Source organism: Coffea arabica, chromosome 6e (assembly GCF_036785885.1).
Source record: "Coffea arabica cultivar ET-39 chromosome 6e, Coffea Arabica ET-39 HiFi, whole genome shotgun sequence".
NCBI lineage: Eukaryota > Viridiplantae > Streptophyta > Magnoliopsida > Gentianales > Rubiaceae > Coffea > Coffea arabica.
Genome location: NC_092321.1, coordinates 12352050 through 12370874, shown reverse-complemented (window position 1 = coordinate 12370874; position 18825 = coordinate 12352050). Strand labels below are relative to the sequence as shown.

The 18825-nt window shown below is 36.0% G+C and overlaps 1 protein-coding gene and 2 long non-coding RNA genes across 3 annotated transcripts; all 3 read right to left on the bottom strand.

The window, feature by feature from the left end:
- Positions 1 to 1439: 1439 nt before the first annotated feature.
- On the bottom strand, positions 1440 to 5246 carry LOC113695011 (nuclear pore complex protein NUP43-like). The gene is made up of 5 exons (XM_027213957.2): positions 4456 to 5246; positions 3172 to 3241; positions 2285 to 2516; positions 2080 to 2153; positions 1440 to 1962 (listed from the first exon to the last, which is right to left on the bottom strand). The coding sequence occupies exons 1-5, from the start codon at positions 5118 to 5120 to the stop codon at positions 1909 to 1911; spliced, it is 1095 nt and encodes a 364-aa protein (XP_027069758.1). The 5' UTR covers positions 5121 to 5246; the 3' UTR covers positions 1440 to 1908.
- A 3243-nt stretch (positions 5247 to 8489) lies between these two features.
- LOC113709340 (uncharacterized) lies at positions 8490 to 12451 on the bottom strand. Its single transcript, XR_003452650.2, has 3 exons — positions 11802 to 12451; positions 9454 to 9509; positions 8490 to 8649 (listed from the first exon to the last, which is right to left on the bottom strand). It is a non-coding gene; the product is annotated as an uncharacterized lncRNA (long non-coding RNA).
- A 2072-nt stretch (positions 12452 to 14523) lies between these two features.
- Positions 14524 to 18485, bottom strand: LOC113709320 (uncharacterized). The gene is made up of 3 exons (XR_003452644.2): positions 17836 to 18485; positions 15488 to 15543; positions 14524 to 14683 (listed from the first exon to the last, which is right to left on the bottom strand). It is a non-coding gene; the product is annotated as an uncharacterized lncRNA (long non-coding RNA).
- Positions 18486 to 18825: the final 340 nt, after the last annotated feature.

The window sequence follows — 18825 nt, the reverse complement described above, 5'->3', positions numbered from 1 at the left end:
GGGCATCAACAACGGCCAGCAAAATTTTCATCCAAAATTCTTACTTCTTTCTTTGAAAAGCAAAATTCTTACTTCTTAATAAAGACTTTGGACTATATTAAGACCATTTTGTTTGTACATTATATATTAAAAAAAAGGAACCATTTTGTATTTTATTTCTTTTTTCTTGGTGGTGCTTCTATGAGACCTTTAAATTGAATAATTAGACCATATTAATTCCTAGATTTATAATTAGTCACAAACACGTATTAGAAATTTGGTAGATTTTAATAATCTCGATGTTGATGAAATTTTTTGGAGCAAGGGATGTTGAGATTTTTATTTTCTTTTTTTATTTGATGTATCATTGAGATGCACGTGCGAAGTAGAGACTAGACTTTTTTCCATTGTATCGAAGAGAATTTCCCTCCATTACATCCTAATAAAATTTATTTAAAAATTAACATTATTCATAATATATTTTATTACACGCATTAGTTATATATGAAATTTTGTATGAATTTGACTAAGTTTTATAGTCTGATTAATCATTACAAAATTTGTTACAATTTTGGTCCACTTTCCACCATTCAAATGTTTCACATAAATTGAATGTCAAAATATTCTCAAAAGAATATTGTTTTTAAGTATGTTGATCTAGAGATCGAAAGAAAAGTAATAACACAATCGAATGATTTAAAAATTTTGTAGTAATTTAGATATAAATAAATGAATAGATCAGTGGACAGAAATCCAATAGAGATAATCTTAACCCATGAAGTAGCTATAGTTAAATTGCTTATATCTGTAAATTATTTCGAAACCTCTTTTGAGGGCACCAAAGTTCATTCTTTGTTTATTGTTTGCTTTTTACTCGATTGTTCACGTATACATGGTACATACTTCGTCTCAGTTCTGAATTTGTCTGTCCGTGTTTACTCAGATGGCAATTGTGATACAGGGACACTATTCAGATTATTTCTCTAAGGACTTTTATCCACCAAGAACTATCAGCTTTCTGCATTTGTGTATGGTGGTAATTCGCTCCCGCGGGCTAACTCGAGCGGTCCACTCCCCCTAGTTAGTGTATGGTGACCAAAAGATCCTGGCCAACCAGGGTTCGAGTCCTGCATGCAAATGCTCGGTGTGGAATGGGGCCTTTAACTCGAGCGGTCCACTCCCCCTAGTTAGTGTATGGTGACCAAAAGATCCTGGCCAACCAGGGTTCGAGTCCTGCATGCAAATGCTCGGTGTGGAATGGGGCCTTCTCTCCCGAGTCGCAGAAGATTAGTCAGATCATTAGGTATTACCAGTCCGAAGACCCGGATACTCCTGTGTAGACAAAAAGAAAAAAGAGTCTGGTGGTAATTCGCAACTCTTCCCCTCACAAATATGAAAGAAAACAAGGATTAAACGCTATAAAATAGCGAGGGGAAAAAAAAAACAAAAGCAAGAAAGGCTACTTTGAAAATTGTCTGTTCTTTTTACTCAGATGATGCCTGAAATTGTAACAATAGCCGTACTGGATTCTTTACAAGTCAGCTGACATCTAAATGAATAATATAAATGCTTTCCCCTTTGCCAGGAAGGGGCTGGATATAGATCCCTGCTAGCATCCATCTCTCACTTCCATCCATGGTCTTAAGCCCGGATGAGGAGCACCATTCATTGGATACAAAAGGGAGCACTTTGTTCTTTTAACAGAACAATCTTTTCACTTCAATTGCTTTCAGGTTTCATCGGTCCACTAATTAAGAACTAAGACACGGGGTTGGCAAAATCACCATGGACCAAGCAAAATACCCAGCTGCATTCCGCTCGAAAGAGAACTCCCTTTGCTGAGACCAGCCGCATTCAGGGGGGAAAATGAAAAATTATCGACACAGGATCAATATACAACAATCTTTCTTTAGGATCAAATGCTGAAAATCATGACCTTGTCAGGATGGCTATAGACTCCCACTCCAAGCTACATATAACATCCTGTACAGAAACATGGAAGTATCAATTGGTGCAATGTATTAAATAATAACTCTAAATCTATCAAAATTAGAGTAAACTAGTTCAACGAAAAGCAGAAGTAACACAACTTCCACTTACTGAAGGATTTTCTTTGTCAATGTCAAAGCTATTGATGGCACAGGGTTCAGCCAGAAGCTCCATCGGTACTTCACCTATCCGGTAGAAAAACAAACAGAATCAGTTCCAGCCATCAGAACCATAAAGTGGAACTCTTTCAACAATTAAGGAATGGAAATTCAAGGAGGAATTCATTAAACAGTTAACCAGAAATTAAGATGCTTACTTTGCTCAATCACAGCAAGAATGCCATCTTCTGAGCATATCATTGCAGGAAGAACACGTGATGATGAGACATTGCGGATATTAGAAGAATGAGTGTAGTTGTCATATTGGACCTCCCAAATCTCACTCTCGGATGGAGAATAAGTTTCAGGGGTCCCAGCCCCAGAAAGAATTACAGGCTGGTGCTGCCACCGAAGATCCCATGCAAACACAGTCCCAGAAGAGCCTCCTGCCTTCAGACACATGATAATAACACAAAATTCAAATTCTACCACGATAAAGCTGTTAATGAAACAATTTAAGAGTGTAAACCATGAAAGAGTTTTTGTCTCTAAGTCATAAAATAACAATGGAAAGCTGTGAAACTTCTTTGCATAATGGTATGGAGCTGCAAAACATTACTATCAAATAGCATGTAACAATATTTCATTTACAGCCATCCCCAACAACGACATTTTCTTTATACAGTAACTAGTGCTAGGCATTCATATTATGTAGATCTATTCCATGATCATAGCTAACAAGAGAAGCAGCAGGAACTGTCACTTCAAATTCCTGTCATGCCAGACAATAATTAGTCTCTTAAAAGCCATAGCATAATCCAGGTATGCTATTTCATGCACCTTAAATAGGAACCTTTCAATTTCATTAACTGTTCAAAAAATTATTGGACTAGTATATATCCCTTTTGACTTCTGATACCAAAGAAATTCACACTTCAAGAAATTTTGGCTGTGAAACAGAGTATGACAAATGATTAATCAGTGCCGCTAAACTAACCTCCTTGAGACTGCTGATTTCTTTGTGCTTATTAGACCCAAGCAAATTATGTTAACTAACAACAGCTCATAACAAGACTTGTGAAGATTGATACAGAAGAAAGCTTACAAGACAAGTGTGCTTTCTTGATGGATGAATATCGACTGAGTGCACAATACCAGTAGTAGTTCCAGAACTCCTGTAGAATCAACAAACTAACTAATTTTAGATAACTTACCAATAGAAGAGATCAACAAAAATGGTATTAACTTTTAATGCTGGTCACACCTAAGAATATAAAGTGTTTTGCAGCCAAAGTACTCCATAAACAAGTCAAATAAACCAATTCTACAACTCCCAGCAAAAGATTATCAGTTTCACCACCCAAGTATGAAACCAAAGCAGATGTTTAACTATCATGAATTAGCAAAGCAGTTTAGGACCATTAACTTATGGAACTTTGTTTGGCAGTTTCATAACAACAATCCTGATCTAGTTAAGGATTCTGAACAACTACATCATGAGACGCCACACAACTAAATATAAAGAAAGAAAAGTGTTCAACATCCAGTGCTGCAACTTTTAGCATCATTGAGTTCATAGCATGAGATATTCATTAAAGCTTCTGTACCTTTTGAAAAGCTTCTCATTTATCAAAAGGAAGAAAATGATACATAGACATACTATAGTTATACATTAGACTACCATGTGACATAACAGGTTAAAATGGGCCTCATTAATCATCAGATTTAGACCTATGAAGTTTAAAAGCAAGAAACAAGGATTAAGTGTTTAGCATTGCATAACAACAACCGAAGTTGGCTGATAGTCTCAACCAAATGAAGCATTTCTTTCATCAAATTTGTTTGGTTAAATAAGACAAAGCTTATTATACTGCTATTAATGAATGCTCTTCTCAGAAAACTTTCTCTGACAAACTTCAGTTCACAAAATAACAAATTCTAAAAGACCAAACAGCTAAGCAAGCACTTAACAAATTCATTCCCTTAAAAAATTTTCCTTTCTAAGAGTTCCCCTGCACAAATCCAACAATTTGTTATTCACTCCTTGCTCTAATTGTGTGCTTATATTTCTTCTCATCAGGCAATCCTGCAAACCAGCAGCATTTCAAACATACGATCTGTTACATGCCAGATTTTTTTAATTCACAACATTAACAAGTAAAACTATTAGGCTAGGTAAATAATTACATGAAACAAATGATTTAGCTTTACTCAATTAAGTTCAAAACCAACCCCAAAGAAGAAAAAAGAGCATCATATGAGATAAAACCAAAAGGAGCAATAGACCTTATACTACACAGAAAAAGGAAATATGAAAAAGCATAGATGAATACATTATGAAACATGAAAAGATCCAAACTTTGAGAAAATTCAAGGTACAATGAGTTACCAATTGCCTTTGAATTGAGACACCGGTCCGCCGGGCCGTCTCTGATCCCACCATTGAAGGCTATATCCCAATCCACCAGTCACAAACTCGAACGGCGAAGCCCACTTAACAGTGCTATAAGAAACCAACCCATTACTATCAAAGAACCTCTGATTGCTCCCTCTCCCCTCACTCCCAATTCCAATCAGATTAATCTTCCCATCCTCACCAACACTCACAACACTACCAGACCCATTTCCATCCACATCAATCCCCGAAACGGGTCCGCGATGGAACCCTTTTTCGGGTACCGAAAACTCAAAATCCAGAGACCCATTAACTAAATCAGCAGACAAAAACAGCAAAGACCCGGAAAGGGTTGAGGCTGCAATCAGGGGTTTTGGTGATTGGGGAATTAAAAGGGTCTTGAGAGATGTGATTCTGGATGGGGTCGGGTAAGAGGATTGAAGGGATAGATTGGGAGGTGAATTGGGGGTGTAGGTGAGGGTCTGGAGGGACGAAATGGAGGTGTCGGAATTGAAAGTGGCTAGGAGAACGTGGCGGTGGAAGGCGGAGAGCTGGGGGAGCCACCGGAGGGCGTCTATGTACTGGTCCTGAGGGAATCTATGGACTTGGAAAGGCGGAGAGTGGGAGGTGGGTTGGGGGGATGGAATGGTGAGGGCCATTGTTTTTGGATGGAGACGTTAGGGTTTTGGGAGGGTTTAGAGAATTAATGGCAGTTTCAGTAGCGGGCGGGATGACAGTTTGCACGTGCATTTCACCACTTGTTTTTCTTCGTAGTGGTACTAACACATTTAGCATCGTCATGACTCGTGTGTTCAAACTTCAAATTAGTATAAAAATAAAAGGCAAATACATCATCATAAAGATGTTTATTTTTTTCCAACAATGCTATGAAAATCAACCATCCAAAGGGATCCACTAAACTCCGTTGTTGTCCAGGCAATTACTGACTAGAAGAGAGCTCAATGGACCTTTAAAGGGGGAATCCTCTCACAATAATAAAGATGTTTATTAAAGTAAGCAAATTGTCTATATCTTCCATACTAATTAAATTAAGGGAAAATGACATGTTTCATCCCTCACATTTCGTAAAAAAATTCTTTTCGTCCCTCACATTTAAAATGAAACAAATTGATCATTCACATTTAAATACTAGCTTTTACATCCTAGAAATCAACTCTCAGTTGTAAATCAAACCATCTAACAACCCGATTATAAATTTTAGGAGTAGAATTGGTAGATCACTTGCAAAAATATATTTCTAACAACTAAATTAAACAATTAAAAAATCTTAATTAAAACCCATTTGCTTCTACATCGAACTTCTTCAGTGATTCCATTTCACTGGCAAATCTGCTTTCATAGGAAGCTCTTGCAGCAAACCATATTCTATCTTTTTATGCAAGTCCTGGATGCTCTTTCTTGAAGTTATTATACATGTGTCTCACACACATGCGGTATTCCACACCAGGCAGTAGCTCATGTATTGCTTGAAATGGATCTTATGCATTTCCACCAGATGATGTTTCAACTGCACCTTCTCCTCCTTATCCTACTGTTTTCGGTCCCATGCCAATGCAGGAAACAGCTCCCTCTTCGGCGCCATTGACCAGAGTTCATCCCATCTCAATGTTGGCTGCCACTATACTTGTCTTGTGTGTGAGTGTGATTGCCATCGGCAGCGTTTGAATGATCTGAATCTGAGCAAGAGACATTTTTAATGGTTTGAAAGAGAATACAATCTTCCAAATCTCCAGAAGTTTATTTGTTCGGATTATTTCCGCATGTGTCTCCAGAAGTCCTGGATGCTCTTTTTTGAAGTTATTATACATGTGTCTCACACACATGCAGTGTTCCACACCGGGCAGTAGCTCATGTATTGCTCGAAATGGATCTTATGTATTTCCACCAGATGATGCTTCAACTGCACCTTCTCCTTCTTATCCTACTGTTTTCAATCCCATGTCAATGCAGGAAATAGCTCCCTCTTCGGCGCCATTGACCAGAGTTCATCCCATCTCAATGTCGGCTGCCACTATACTCGTCCTGTGTGTGAGTGTGATTGCCATCAGCAGCGTTTGAATGATCTGAATCTGAGCAAGAGACATTTTTAATGGTTTGAAAGAGAATACAATCTTCCAAATCTCCAGAAGTTTATTTGTTCGGATTATTTCTGCATGTGTCTCCAGTAGTCCTGGATGCTCTTTTTTGAAGTTATTATACATGGGTCTCACACACATGCAGTGTTCCACACCGGGCAGTAGCTCATGTATTGCTCGAAATGGATCTTATGTATTTCCACCAGATGATGCTTCAACTGCACCTTCTCCTTCTTATCCTACTGTTTTCAATCCCATGCCAATGCAGGAAATAGCTCCCTCTTCGGCGCCATTGACCAGAGTTCATCCCATCTCAATGTCGGCTGCCACTATACTCGTCCTGTGTGTGAGTGTGATTGCCATCAGCAGCGTTTGAATGATCTGAATCTGAGCAAGAGACATTTTTAATGGTTTGAAAGATGATACAATCTTCCAAATCTCCAGAAGTTTATTTGTTCGGATTATTTCTGCATATATAGTTTTGAATTAGGCAAATTGATTTGGGTTTGTCTTCTTCTATTCTCTTTTGAAGAAGCAAATGGGTTTTAATTAAGATTTTTTAATTATTTAATTTATTTGTTAGAAATATATTTTTGCGAGTGATCTACCAATTCTACACCTAAAATTTGTAACCGGATTGTTAGATGATTTGATTCACAACTGAGTTGATTTCTTGGATTTAAAAAATTGGATTTTTAAATGTGAAGGACCAATGTGTTTCATTTTAAATGTGAGGGACGAAAAGAAATTTTTTAGGAAATGTGAGGGATGAAACAGGTCATTTTCCCTTAAATTAAAGAAACATATTTGATTATCTTCAATTTCTTTCTTTGATCCACCATATAAGAGTTACATTCTATTGTAAGTTATATGCTAGTAGTAAAGTGACCACACATTTCTCTAAAACTCAAATCAAACGGTAAGAACATTAATCTCGACTTCACTTGTTGAATTTAAAAAAAATAAAAGAGTTATTAGAGTATAACTGCAATAGGACATATCCTTTAATTAGAGGTGTAAACGAATCTAATCAAGCCAAACACCCTATTTTTCAAGCTTGTTTGATTAATTTAGCGAAATTGAAATTTTGTTCAAACTTGTCTTATTTATTTATCGAATCGAGTTTGAATGAGTTTTTTTTTATTATAAAACATAAAATACTATTCAAGTTTTGTTTAACTAGTTGATAAATCAAATTCAAACAAGTTTTTTTTAAGTTCTAAAAAACATAAAATGCTATTCAAATTTTTTTTGTTTAGTTGATAAATCAAACTCAAACACATTTTTATTAAGGGATAATTTCAGAAACCTCCCCTGAGGTTTCTGACACTTTCACTGACATCCCCTGAGGTTCTCAAAATTTCACTTACCTCCCTTGATAAAAAATTGAGCCCCTTTTCTGACGTCATCAGGGCCAAAATTACAGATATATCCCAAGTAGTTGGGGTTAATTACTACCGTTTATGTTTAAGTTACATAATAAATTTTCTTATTCTTTACGTACCTATTCTTGTCATGCAAGATTACACGCCTGACTTCAAATTACGTACTTTGCAAGAAAATGTCTGTGGAGTCATTTGTTACAAGACAAGAAGTTCAATCAAATAAGAACAATTTATGTACACAGGTGTGTGACGACCCCACTTCCCCCTAAGGCGAACCAGAGGGTTGGCGGGCCGTCTGCCCAACTCTCGCCAGGACTCACGCACGCACACTAACCCGGATCCTTCCGAAGAATAACCTAATCTGTTACAAAACAACTTTTCCCAGATAGGATCATCCTTAAATCTACATTAACTTCAGAGATAGCAGTAAAGAAGATAGCCAGTCGACGGCTCTTATACATCTCACGCGTTACCTCTAAGGTATAAGGTCGTACCAATCCGGATATATACTGTCACACACCACGATTACAACCATACAAGCCAAACATAATAATTAGGGTTTAAACATTTTCCAGCTTCAAGTGGCAATCCAAAATAACCAATACGTTTTTCAATTCACAATACAATACAACGGTAAACTGCAGTCTTAAGATTCAAGTACAAATTAAAAGAAATCAGCACTGCTCAGATTTCTCAAACTTCAAGACCTGTCAAGGAAAACAATTAAACGTGGGGTGAGCTAAAGCTCAGTGGTGCCCCAAAAACATGCAATCAATTAAAACAATTAGCACGTATTGATTCGACTGAAGTAAACAAATAGGAAGGCGATAATACCCAAGTGTACCTTAGACTGGTCGAGGGATTCACCCAACGACGTTACGTCCTGAACTTACATTATTATTATTGACTCGTCGAGGGATTCACCCAACGACTTTACGTCTAGCACTTGATTTACTCTTATTGACTCGTCGAGGGATTCACCCAACGACTTTACGTCTAGCACTTGATTTACTATTATTGACTCGTCGAGGGATTCACCCAACGACTTTACGTCTAGCACTTGATTTATTATTATTGACTCGTCGAGGGATTCACCCAACGACTTTACGTCTAGCACTTGATTTACTCTTATTGACTCGTCGAGGGATTCACCCAACGACTTTACGTCTAGCACTTGATTTATTATTATTGACTCGTCGAGGGATTCACCCAACGACTTTACGTCTAGCACTTGATTTACTCTTATTGACTCGTCGAGGGATTCACCCAACGACTTTACGTCTAGCACTTGATTTATTATTATTGACTCGTCGAGGGATTCACCCAACGACTTTACGTCTAGCACTTGGATTCACAAAAAAAATGCTTTACACAAGTCACCACTCGAACGACTAGTGTGGTAAAGTACACACCGCTCACTTCGATGGATCAAAACCAATTTTTGCGATTATCACACTTAAATTCAAGGAAGCACTTAATCATGTAAGAATAGAACAAACAGGGACACTCACCAAGAGTGAAGTTCAGATGTCAAATTGGGATTCGAGTTCCACTTCCTCACGATACCCTAAAATAACAAATATTGAAACTATAAGTTTTTACTCCGTTTTTAAGCTTATAGACATTGAGGTATAATTACATACTACTAATTCACTTTCCCTTAGGAAATCAAGAGTCCCTTGGGTTAATACGTGACAAAGTAGAAGGATTGTTTCCTATAGTTTTCATTAAGATACTTTTCCTGAAAAAAATAACTTGTATTACTTTCTTGAAATAAATCGACAAATCTCTTAATATCCACGTTAGGAAGTTACTTTGAACATTTCTTTAAAGCTATGGTTTTTGCAAAATTATTACTAAACTATTTTACCTAAAAATAAGGTTTCTTGCCGAGTAAGTTTCTCAAGCTTTTCACTAAAATTAGTAAAACTCGTATTTTGGAACTTTTCCTATAGTTAACTATCCAAGTGCAAAGCTTAAGGAAAGAAAAGGAGTTAAAATAAGACTTAAAGTTTTCAAAAGCTATAGAACTTATTTACTATAGCTATCAAGGCTAGTTTGAGCTAAAGGAAATTATCGAGTTGGAAAATTTTTAGGCAAAGCACTAGATATGGAGTTTTATAATATAATACTAGCTGGAAAAATATTTTTGATTAATTTGACCACAGTTACTCGAGTTCGCTAAGTCGATACAACTTCCACAGCTCCGATTCCGTTTCGAAATCATAATATGAATCAAAATGTGGTAAAAATCACATAACAAATTACTAGGACTTCGTCAATCATTAGCCTTAAATTTCAACAAGTGCATTTCCGAATAAACTAACATGATCAACCAAGGCTTCATCAATCATTAGCACTTGGTCTCAGCAAACCCAACATAAGCAAGTAAAAGTAAAAGTAAAGCTTCCAAGACATTCCAGCAATTCACTTTCATCACACCGTGGTACTTATAAAGTCATTCAAATGGCCAAGGGCTTCATCAATCATTGGCCCTTGACGACATTAGTTACTTCCAACTACAATTGAATCAAGAATTTGAACCACAAGTAAGATAAAATCTCAATCCAAATTCAAGTTTAGTTTCTCAAAGAAACAGGATATTCATGCAAAACAGTCTACTTTAAACATTCACAGACAGCGATACACATGGAGGAAAAATACGAAATCTCTATAGGTCAAAGGCCTATGATTCTAGTTTCAAATACCACTGACGGCGCCTTAAACGGATTTTCCTACACCAAGATATAAACATTTTATCGAGACTGGTCAGGGACATCCGAAAATCTGGAGTTTCATTTTCCACTAATGAAAAACTCCTTTTTTTTTTTTCTTTTAACACCAACATGTTTTTATTTCAAGCCGTCCATGCATTCCTTATAGATTCCCAAACAACATATTCCAGGCATTTTAACCATTATATTTTCAAGAAAATTTCCAGAATCCAAGTTGATAATTCAACTCAATATTCGGCAATCACAAGAGAATTTCCAGCAATTGTATACTAGCGTTTTTGGTTCCAACTTTATATGTACTAATTGGTTCGTTGCTAAACAAATTGTATATCTTGAAATTTGCATCTCTTATGAAATTCTGAGCCACCATAATCCAAGGAAATAAAATAAATTTCCAGAAACAAATTACAATTTTCCCAACGATATTGAAATTCTGGATCATACCCCTTCGGCTATCACCCAAAATTTCCAGCAACCAATCTACTTTAGTTCGAATTTTTCCTTGGTTTAAGTATGGTATTAGGTACTCAATTCAGCGTTTAAACACTTAGCTAACTAGTTGACATTTTTAACTCAAAAATTGAATTCAATTAGCAACTACAAATTTCCCAAAAATCCAGAAATTCTCCCATGAGCCTCGGTGATCATGCATGAACCACTTTCAAATTTTCCTTTTTATTTTTCTGGTTTAGGCCATCTCATTGCTACATGCACAGCTTAACTGATTAGTTATTGACTAATTAAGCACAGGGATCAATTCAGAGGGTCACATTTAGGCAAGTTAAACTTACATTTTCTGCTCAAGCTCACGGCAACATTACTACATCAAAACAGAATTTCTTATGTTCCTTGGTTCATCATCCGAAAGTTCCAAGTTCCCATGCAAAGCTTTGAACAATTTAATTAGTTAGTGATTAGTTAATTAAACATCACAACAAGCTCAGAATAACAGAGTTTGATCATCTAAGGTAGCATCATTCCAATCAGTCTCGGATGAAGCACTATCGCACATCAGAAAATTTTTGCTGTTTTTGTAACTACCATCCGAAGTCTAATAATCAACATGCAAGATTTTAAGTTAGCTCCAGAACCCTCTAATCAACTCAAACTAGATCAAGAAGTACCTCTGCTAATGCTCCGTTCACGCACGAACAAATCTGGGCAGAATTATTTCCCTAGGCTCGCGACTGGTTTGGGGTTGTCTTGGCTGAGCAGATGGTGGAGCTGTGGTGGTTGTTGCGGCTGGAAAACTGGGTGTAGCTTGCGGATTTCAGCTCTCCTACCTTGCTCCAGCTGCTGATCCGAAAGGGAAATGGTGTTGTGGAGCTGAGGTGAGAAGTTGGATTGTGAAGAAAAGTGGAGGTGGAGCCGCGGTTTTGGCAATGGAGGTAGAGTGCTTGTGCGGTTGTGTGTTGGAGTGGGAAAGAAATGTATTGGCCGAATGTGAGGTGGTGACAGACGGTTATTTCGTGAGGTTGTGAGGGTAATTTTGATCTTTTCACTTGCTCTCCTAATATCCACTCCTAATATCCACTTAAGTCCCTATTTCTAACTTAATCTAATTCCAAAATTTATCCCAAATGTAATTTGAATACTTAATAATATACTAATCTCGCAAAGATTTGATTATCGAGATTTTAACGTCCTAAGTATACTAAGTGTACTTGTAATGGTTTTGTCTAAAATTATCAAATGCAACTTAATACTAAGGTTCCTATTAACTCTTAACATTATTAACGATTAAATTAGCTATCGGAATTCAAAGAGTTTGTTTTTAAGCAATAAAATTACTCTAACTCGAGAAATATTAATTTAGTGTAACAAAACCGAATAATTCAATATTGGGCACAATTATATTATTTTTTTTTTTACATAGAAATTATCTTTACACTTTTATTTCAAAACAATTAATTACAATACTAGAATTCAAAAAAGAAATTTAATTCTTAGATCAATGAAATAGTTTACCATCGAAATATGAAGTTAATGTAACAAAACTAAGAAGTTTGGTAGTCTAGCACAATTCTTTTATTTTGCACATAACGTTTATTTCTATGTACTTATTTAAAAACAATGGGACTTAGTGCTAAAATTTATTAAAGAATTAAAATGCAAATAAAATATGCACTGATATTTATATGTATATTTTCAGGGTTCTCACATCCTCCCCTCCTTACAATGAATTTTGTCCTCAAAATTCACACTTTCTTGAGAAACAAATCGGAATACTTTTTCTGTATTTCTTCTTCTTACTCCCAAGTTGCTTCTCCGGAAATCCAAAATTCTAACACTTTTGCTCTGAAATCAAGCTTAGCATGATGATGAGTTAAAAAATTCATTCCTATAATAACATCATAACCTTTTATATCCACTCTGATTAGATCCACTAGTATTTTATGCCCTCCGATCCAGAATTCGCAATTATTATGAGTTAAGCTACTGATTATATTCTTATCACCCATTGGTGTTTGGAATTGAGTTGGTTCGAGAATTTATTTATTTATTTTTTTTTCAACATTATAACAAAGTAGACGTGTAGTCATCAAGTTTCATACACACAATATGAGTCACATTGCACACCAATTTCATACAACTTCAAGAGCCAAACAATTCACGAATACATTCAATATTTTCATACATAACTCAAACTTCAATCTTTATAAACACGAAAGAAAACAATTCAATAATACGCAAATTATTATAACCACATAACTAATAGCTCAACCCCTTAGTTTAGATTCAACTTAACCTTAGTGGATTGTAGATCTACCACGTCTAATATTAAATCGAATAACATGATCATTACTTAAGTACATCAATGACTCTTAAGTATTCTAAATGATCTCAAACATTTCATACATTGGCTTTTCTAATAACCTAACAACTAGTTATCTTTATCCTTTTGGACGTTAGTCCCGAATAGTCCTCCAGTAAAACTTAAGGAACCACAATGTCATCGATAACTCACCTCACATGGCAAATTCGTCAACTTATCTCACCTCAGTTTTAAAGACTCTCCTCAAGGTTTAAAGCTGTTCACAACTGCATAGTTCCTGTCTAAACTACTATTTCACTCAATTCTATGTCTAAACCATTATTTTGGGTAAGAGATGGCATATATTCCATTTACCATTGAATGACTAGTAAAATTATTCATCTTAAGTACAGAATTGGCACTAATCTTCAAGATCTCACTATTGGCTCTTCACTTTTATCTTTCAAAAGCTAAACTTGATACTTTCGGTTCTACTTTTCTGGATTTGATCTCTAATCACATCATAATGCAATATACTAAATTCTTCCAAATTTGCAAATACATCATTGAATGAAATATCTGGTATTCGGGTACAAGAATCCGACAATAGGATAATTTACATCTCAGGCTGGCCAGTCCCAAGAGTAACTTACCTACATTTGAGATTCCTACCCAACATACATATCTAATATCCTCAACTATCGACTTTTGTTTCACACTTAACAAGCCAATCCCCACAGTCCGAGAATCCTTTCCCGGCACGAGCTCGATAAGAGCTCTGATACCACCTGTGACGACCCCACTTCCCCCTAAGGCGAACCAGAGGGTTGGCGGGCCGTCTGCCCAGCTCTCGCCAGGACTCACGCACGCACACTAACCCGGATCCTTCCGAAGAATAACCTAATCTGTTACAAAACAACTTTTCCCAGATAGGATCATCCTTAAATCTACATTAACTTCAGAGATAGCAGTAAAGAAGATAGCCAGTCGACGGCTCTTATACATCTCACGCGTTACCTCTAAGGTATAAGGTCGTACCAATCCGGATATATACTGTCACACACCACGATTACAACCATACAAGCCAAACATAATAATTAGGGTTTAAACATTTTCCAGCTTCAAGTGGCAATCCAAAATAACCAATACGTTTTTCAATTCACAATACAATACAACGGTAAACTGCAGTCTTAAGATTCAAGTACAAATTAAAAGAAATCAGCACTGCTCAGATTTCTCAAACTTCAAGACCTGTCAAGGAAAACAATTAAACGTGGGGTGAGCTAAAGCTCAGTGGTGCCCCAAAAACATGCAATCAATTAAAACAATTAGCACGTATTGATTCGACTGAAGTAAACAAATAGGAAGGCGATAATACCCAAGTGTACCTTAGACTGGTCGAGGGATTCACCCAACGACGTTACGTCCTGAACTTACATTATTATTATTGACTCGTCGAGGGATTCACCCAACGACTTTACGTCTAGCACTTGATTTACTCTTATTGACTCGTCGAGGGATTCACCCAACGACTTTACGTCTAGCACTTGATTTACTATTATTGACTCGTCGAGGGATTCACCCAACGACTTTACGTCTAGCACTTGATTTATTATTATTGACTCGTCGAGGGATTCACCCAACGACTTTACGTCTAGCACTTGATTTACTCTTATTGACTCGTCGAGGGATTCACCCAACGACTTTACGTCTAGCACTTGATTTATTATTATTGACTCGTCGAGGGATTCACCCAACGACTTTACGTCTAGCACTTGATTTACTCTTATTGACTCGTCGAGGGATTCACCCAACGACTTTACGTCTAGCACTTGATTTATTATTATTGACTCGTCGAGGGATTCACCCAACGACTTTACGTCTAGCACTTGGATTCACAAAAAAAATGCTTTACACAAGTCACCACTCGAACGACTAGTGTGGTAAAGTACACACCGCTCACTTCGATGGATCAAAACCAATTTTTGCGATTATCACACTTAAATTCAAGGAAGCACTTAATCATGTAAGAATAGAACAAACAGGGACACTCACCAAGAGTGAAGTTCAGATGTCAAATTGGGATTCGAGTTCCACTTCCTCACGATACCCTAAAATAACAAATATTGAAACTATAAGTTTTTACTCCGTTTTTAAGCTTATAGACATTGAGGTATAATTACATACTACTAATTCACTTTCCCTTAGGAAATCAAGAGTCCCTTGGGTTAATACGTGACAAAGTAGAAGGATTGTTTCCTATAGTTTTCATTAAGATACTTTTCCTGAAAAAAATAACTTGTATTACTTTCTTGAAATAAATCGACAAATCTCTTAATATCCACGTTAGGAAGTTACTTTGAACATTTCTTTAAAGCTATGGTTTTTGCAAAATTATTACTAAACTATTTTACCTAAAAATAAGGTTTCTTGCCGAGTAAGTTTCTCAAGCTTTTCACTAAAATTAGTAAAACTCGTATTTTGGAACTTTTCCTATAGTTAACTATCCAAGTGCAAAGCTTAAGGAAAGAAAAGGAGTTAAAATAAGACTTAAAGTTTTCAAAAGCTATAGAACTTATTTACTATAGCTATCAAGGCTAGTTTGAGCTAAAGGAAATTATCGAGTTGGAAAATTTTTAGGCAAAGCACTAGATATGGAGTTTTATAATATAATACTAGCTGGAAAAATATTTTTGATTAATTTGACCACAGTTACTCGAGTTCGCTAAGTCGATACAACTTCCACAGCTCCGATTCCGTTTCGAAATCATAATATGAATCAAAATGTGGTAAAAATCACATAACAAATTACTAGGACTTCGTCAATCATTAGCCTTAAATTTCAACAAGTGCATTTCCGAATAAACTAACATGATCAACCAAGGCTTCATCAATCATTAGCACTTGGTCTCAGCAAACCCAACATAAGCAAGTAAAAGTAAAAGTAAAGCTTCCAAGACATTCCAGCAATTCACTTTCATCACACCGTGGTACTTATAAAGTCATTCAAATGGCCAAGGGCTTCATCAATCATTGGCCCTTGACGACATTAGTTACTTCCAACTACAATTGAATCAAGAATTTGAACCACAAGTAAGATAAAATCTCAATCCAAATTCAAGTTTAGTTTCTCAAAGAAACAGGATATTCATGCAAAACAGTCTACTTTAAACATTCACAGACAGCGATACACATGGAGGAAAAATACGAAATCTCTATAGGTCAAAGGCCTATGATTCTAGTTTCAAATACCACTGACGGCGCCTTAAACGGATTTTCCTACACCAAGATATAAACATTTTATCGAGACTGGTCAGGGACATCCGAAAATCTGGAGTTTCATTTTCCACTAATGAAAAACTCCTTTTTTTTTTTTCTTTTAACACCAACATGTTTTTATTTCAAGCCGTCCATGCATTCCTTATAGATTCCCAAACAACATATTCCAGGCATTTTAACCATTATATTTTCAAGAAAATTTCCAGAATCCAAGTTGATAATTCAACTCAATATTCGGCAATCACAAGAGAATTTCCAGCAATTGTATACTAGCGTTTTTGGTTCCAACTTTATATGTACTAATTGGTTCGTTGCTAAACAAATTGTATATCTTGAAATTTGCATCTCTTATGAAATTCTGAGCCACCATAATCCAAGGAAATAAAATAAATTTCCAGAAACAAATTACAATTTTCCCAACGATATTGAAATTCTGGATCATACCCCTTCGGCTATCACCCAAAATTTCCAGCAACCAATCTACTTTAGTTCGAATTTTTCCTTGGTTTAAGTATGGTATTAGGTACTCAATTCAGCGTTTAAACACTTAGCTAACTAGTTGACATTTTTAACTCAAAAATTGAATTCAATTAGCAACTACAAATTTCCCAAAAATCCAGAAATTCTCCCATGAGCCTCGGTGATCATGCATGAACCACTTTCAAATTTTCCTTTTTATTTTTCTGGTTTAGGCCATCTCATTGCTACATGCACAGCTTAACTGATTAGTTATTGACTAATTAAGCACAGGGATCAATTCAGAGGGTCACATTTAGGCAAGTTAAACTTACATTTTCTGCTCAAGCTCACGGCAACATTACTACATCAAAACAGAATTTCTTATGTTCCTTGGTTCATCATCCGAAAGTTCCAAGTTCCCATGCAAAGCTTTGAACAATTTAATTAGTTAGTGATTAGTTAATTAAACATCACAACAAGCTCAGAATAACAGAGTTTGATCATCTAAGGTAGCATCATTCCAATCAGTCTCGGATGAAGCACTATCGCACATCAGAAAATTTTTGCTGTTTTTGTAACTACCATCCGAAGTCTAATAATCAACATGCAAGATTTTAAGTTAGCTCCAGAACCCTCTAATCAACTCAAACTAGATCAAGAAGTACCTCTGCTAATGCTCCGTTCACGCACGAACAAATCTGGGCAGAATTATTTCCCTAGGCTCGCGACTGGTTTGGGGTTGTCTTGGCTGAGCAGATGGTGGAGCTGTGGTGGTTGTTGCGGCTGGAAAACTGGGTGTAGCTTGCGGATTTCAGCTCTCCTACCTTGCTCCAGCTGCTGATCCGAAAGGGAAATGGTGTTGTGGAGCTGAGGTGAGAAGTTGGATTGTGAAGAAAAGTGGAGGTGGAGCCGCGGTTTTGGCAATGGAGGTAGAGTGCTTGTGCGGTTGTGTGTTGGAGTGGGAAAGAAATGTATTGGCCGAATGTGAGGTGGTGACAGACGGTTATTTCGTGAGGTTGTGAGGGTAATTTTGATCTTTTCACTTGCTCTCCTAATATCCACTCCTAATATCCACTTAAGTCCCTATTTCTAACTTAATCTAATTCCAAAATTTATCCCAAATGTAATTTGAATACTTAATAATATACTAATCTCGCAAAGATTTGATTATCGAGATTTTAACGTCCTAAGTATACTAAGTGTACTTGTAATGGTTTTGTCTAAAATTATCAAATGCAACTTAATACTAAGGTTCCTATTAACTCTTAACATTATTAACGATTAAATTAGCTATCGGAATTCAAAGAGTTTGTTTTTAAGCAATAAAATTACTCTAACTCGAGAAATATTAATTTAGTGTAACAAAACCGAATAATTCAATATTGGGCACAATTATATTATTTTTTTTTTTACATAGAAATTATCTTTACACTTTTATTTCAAAACAATTAATTACAATACTAGAATTCAAAAAAGAAATTTAATTCTTAGATCAATGAAATAGTTTACCATCGAAATATGAAGTTAATGTAACAAAACTAAGAAGTTTGGTAGTCTAGCACAATTCTTTTATTTTGCACATAACGTTTATTTCTATGTACTTATTTAAAAACAATGGGACTTAGTGCTAAAATTTATTAAAGAATTAAAATGCA

Coding starts and splice junctions, on each gene's coding strand:
- LOC113695011 (XM_027213957.2), bottom strand. CDS start 5,120: ATGGCCCTCACCATTCCATCCCCCCAACCCACCTCCCACTCTCCGCCT. Junction 3,242..4,455: donor TCTCAATTCAAAGGCAATTG/GTAACTCATTGT, acceptor TTGATTCTACAG/GAGTTCTGGAACTACTACTG. Junction 2,154..2,284: donor TCTTGCTGTGATTGAGCAAA/GTAAGCATCTTA, acceptor TCTACCGGATAG/GTGAAGTACCGATGGAGCTT.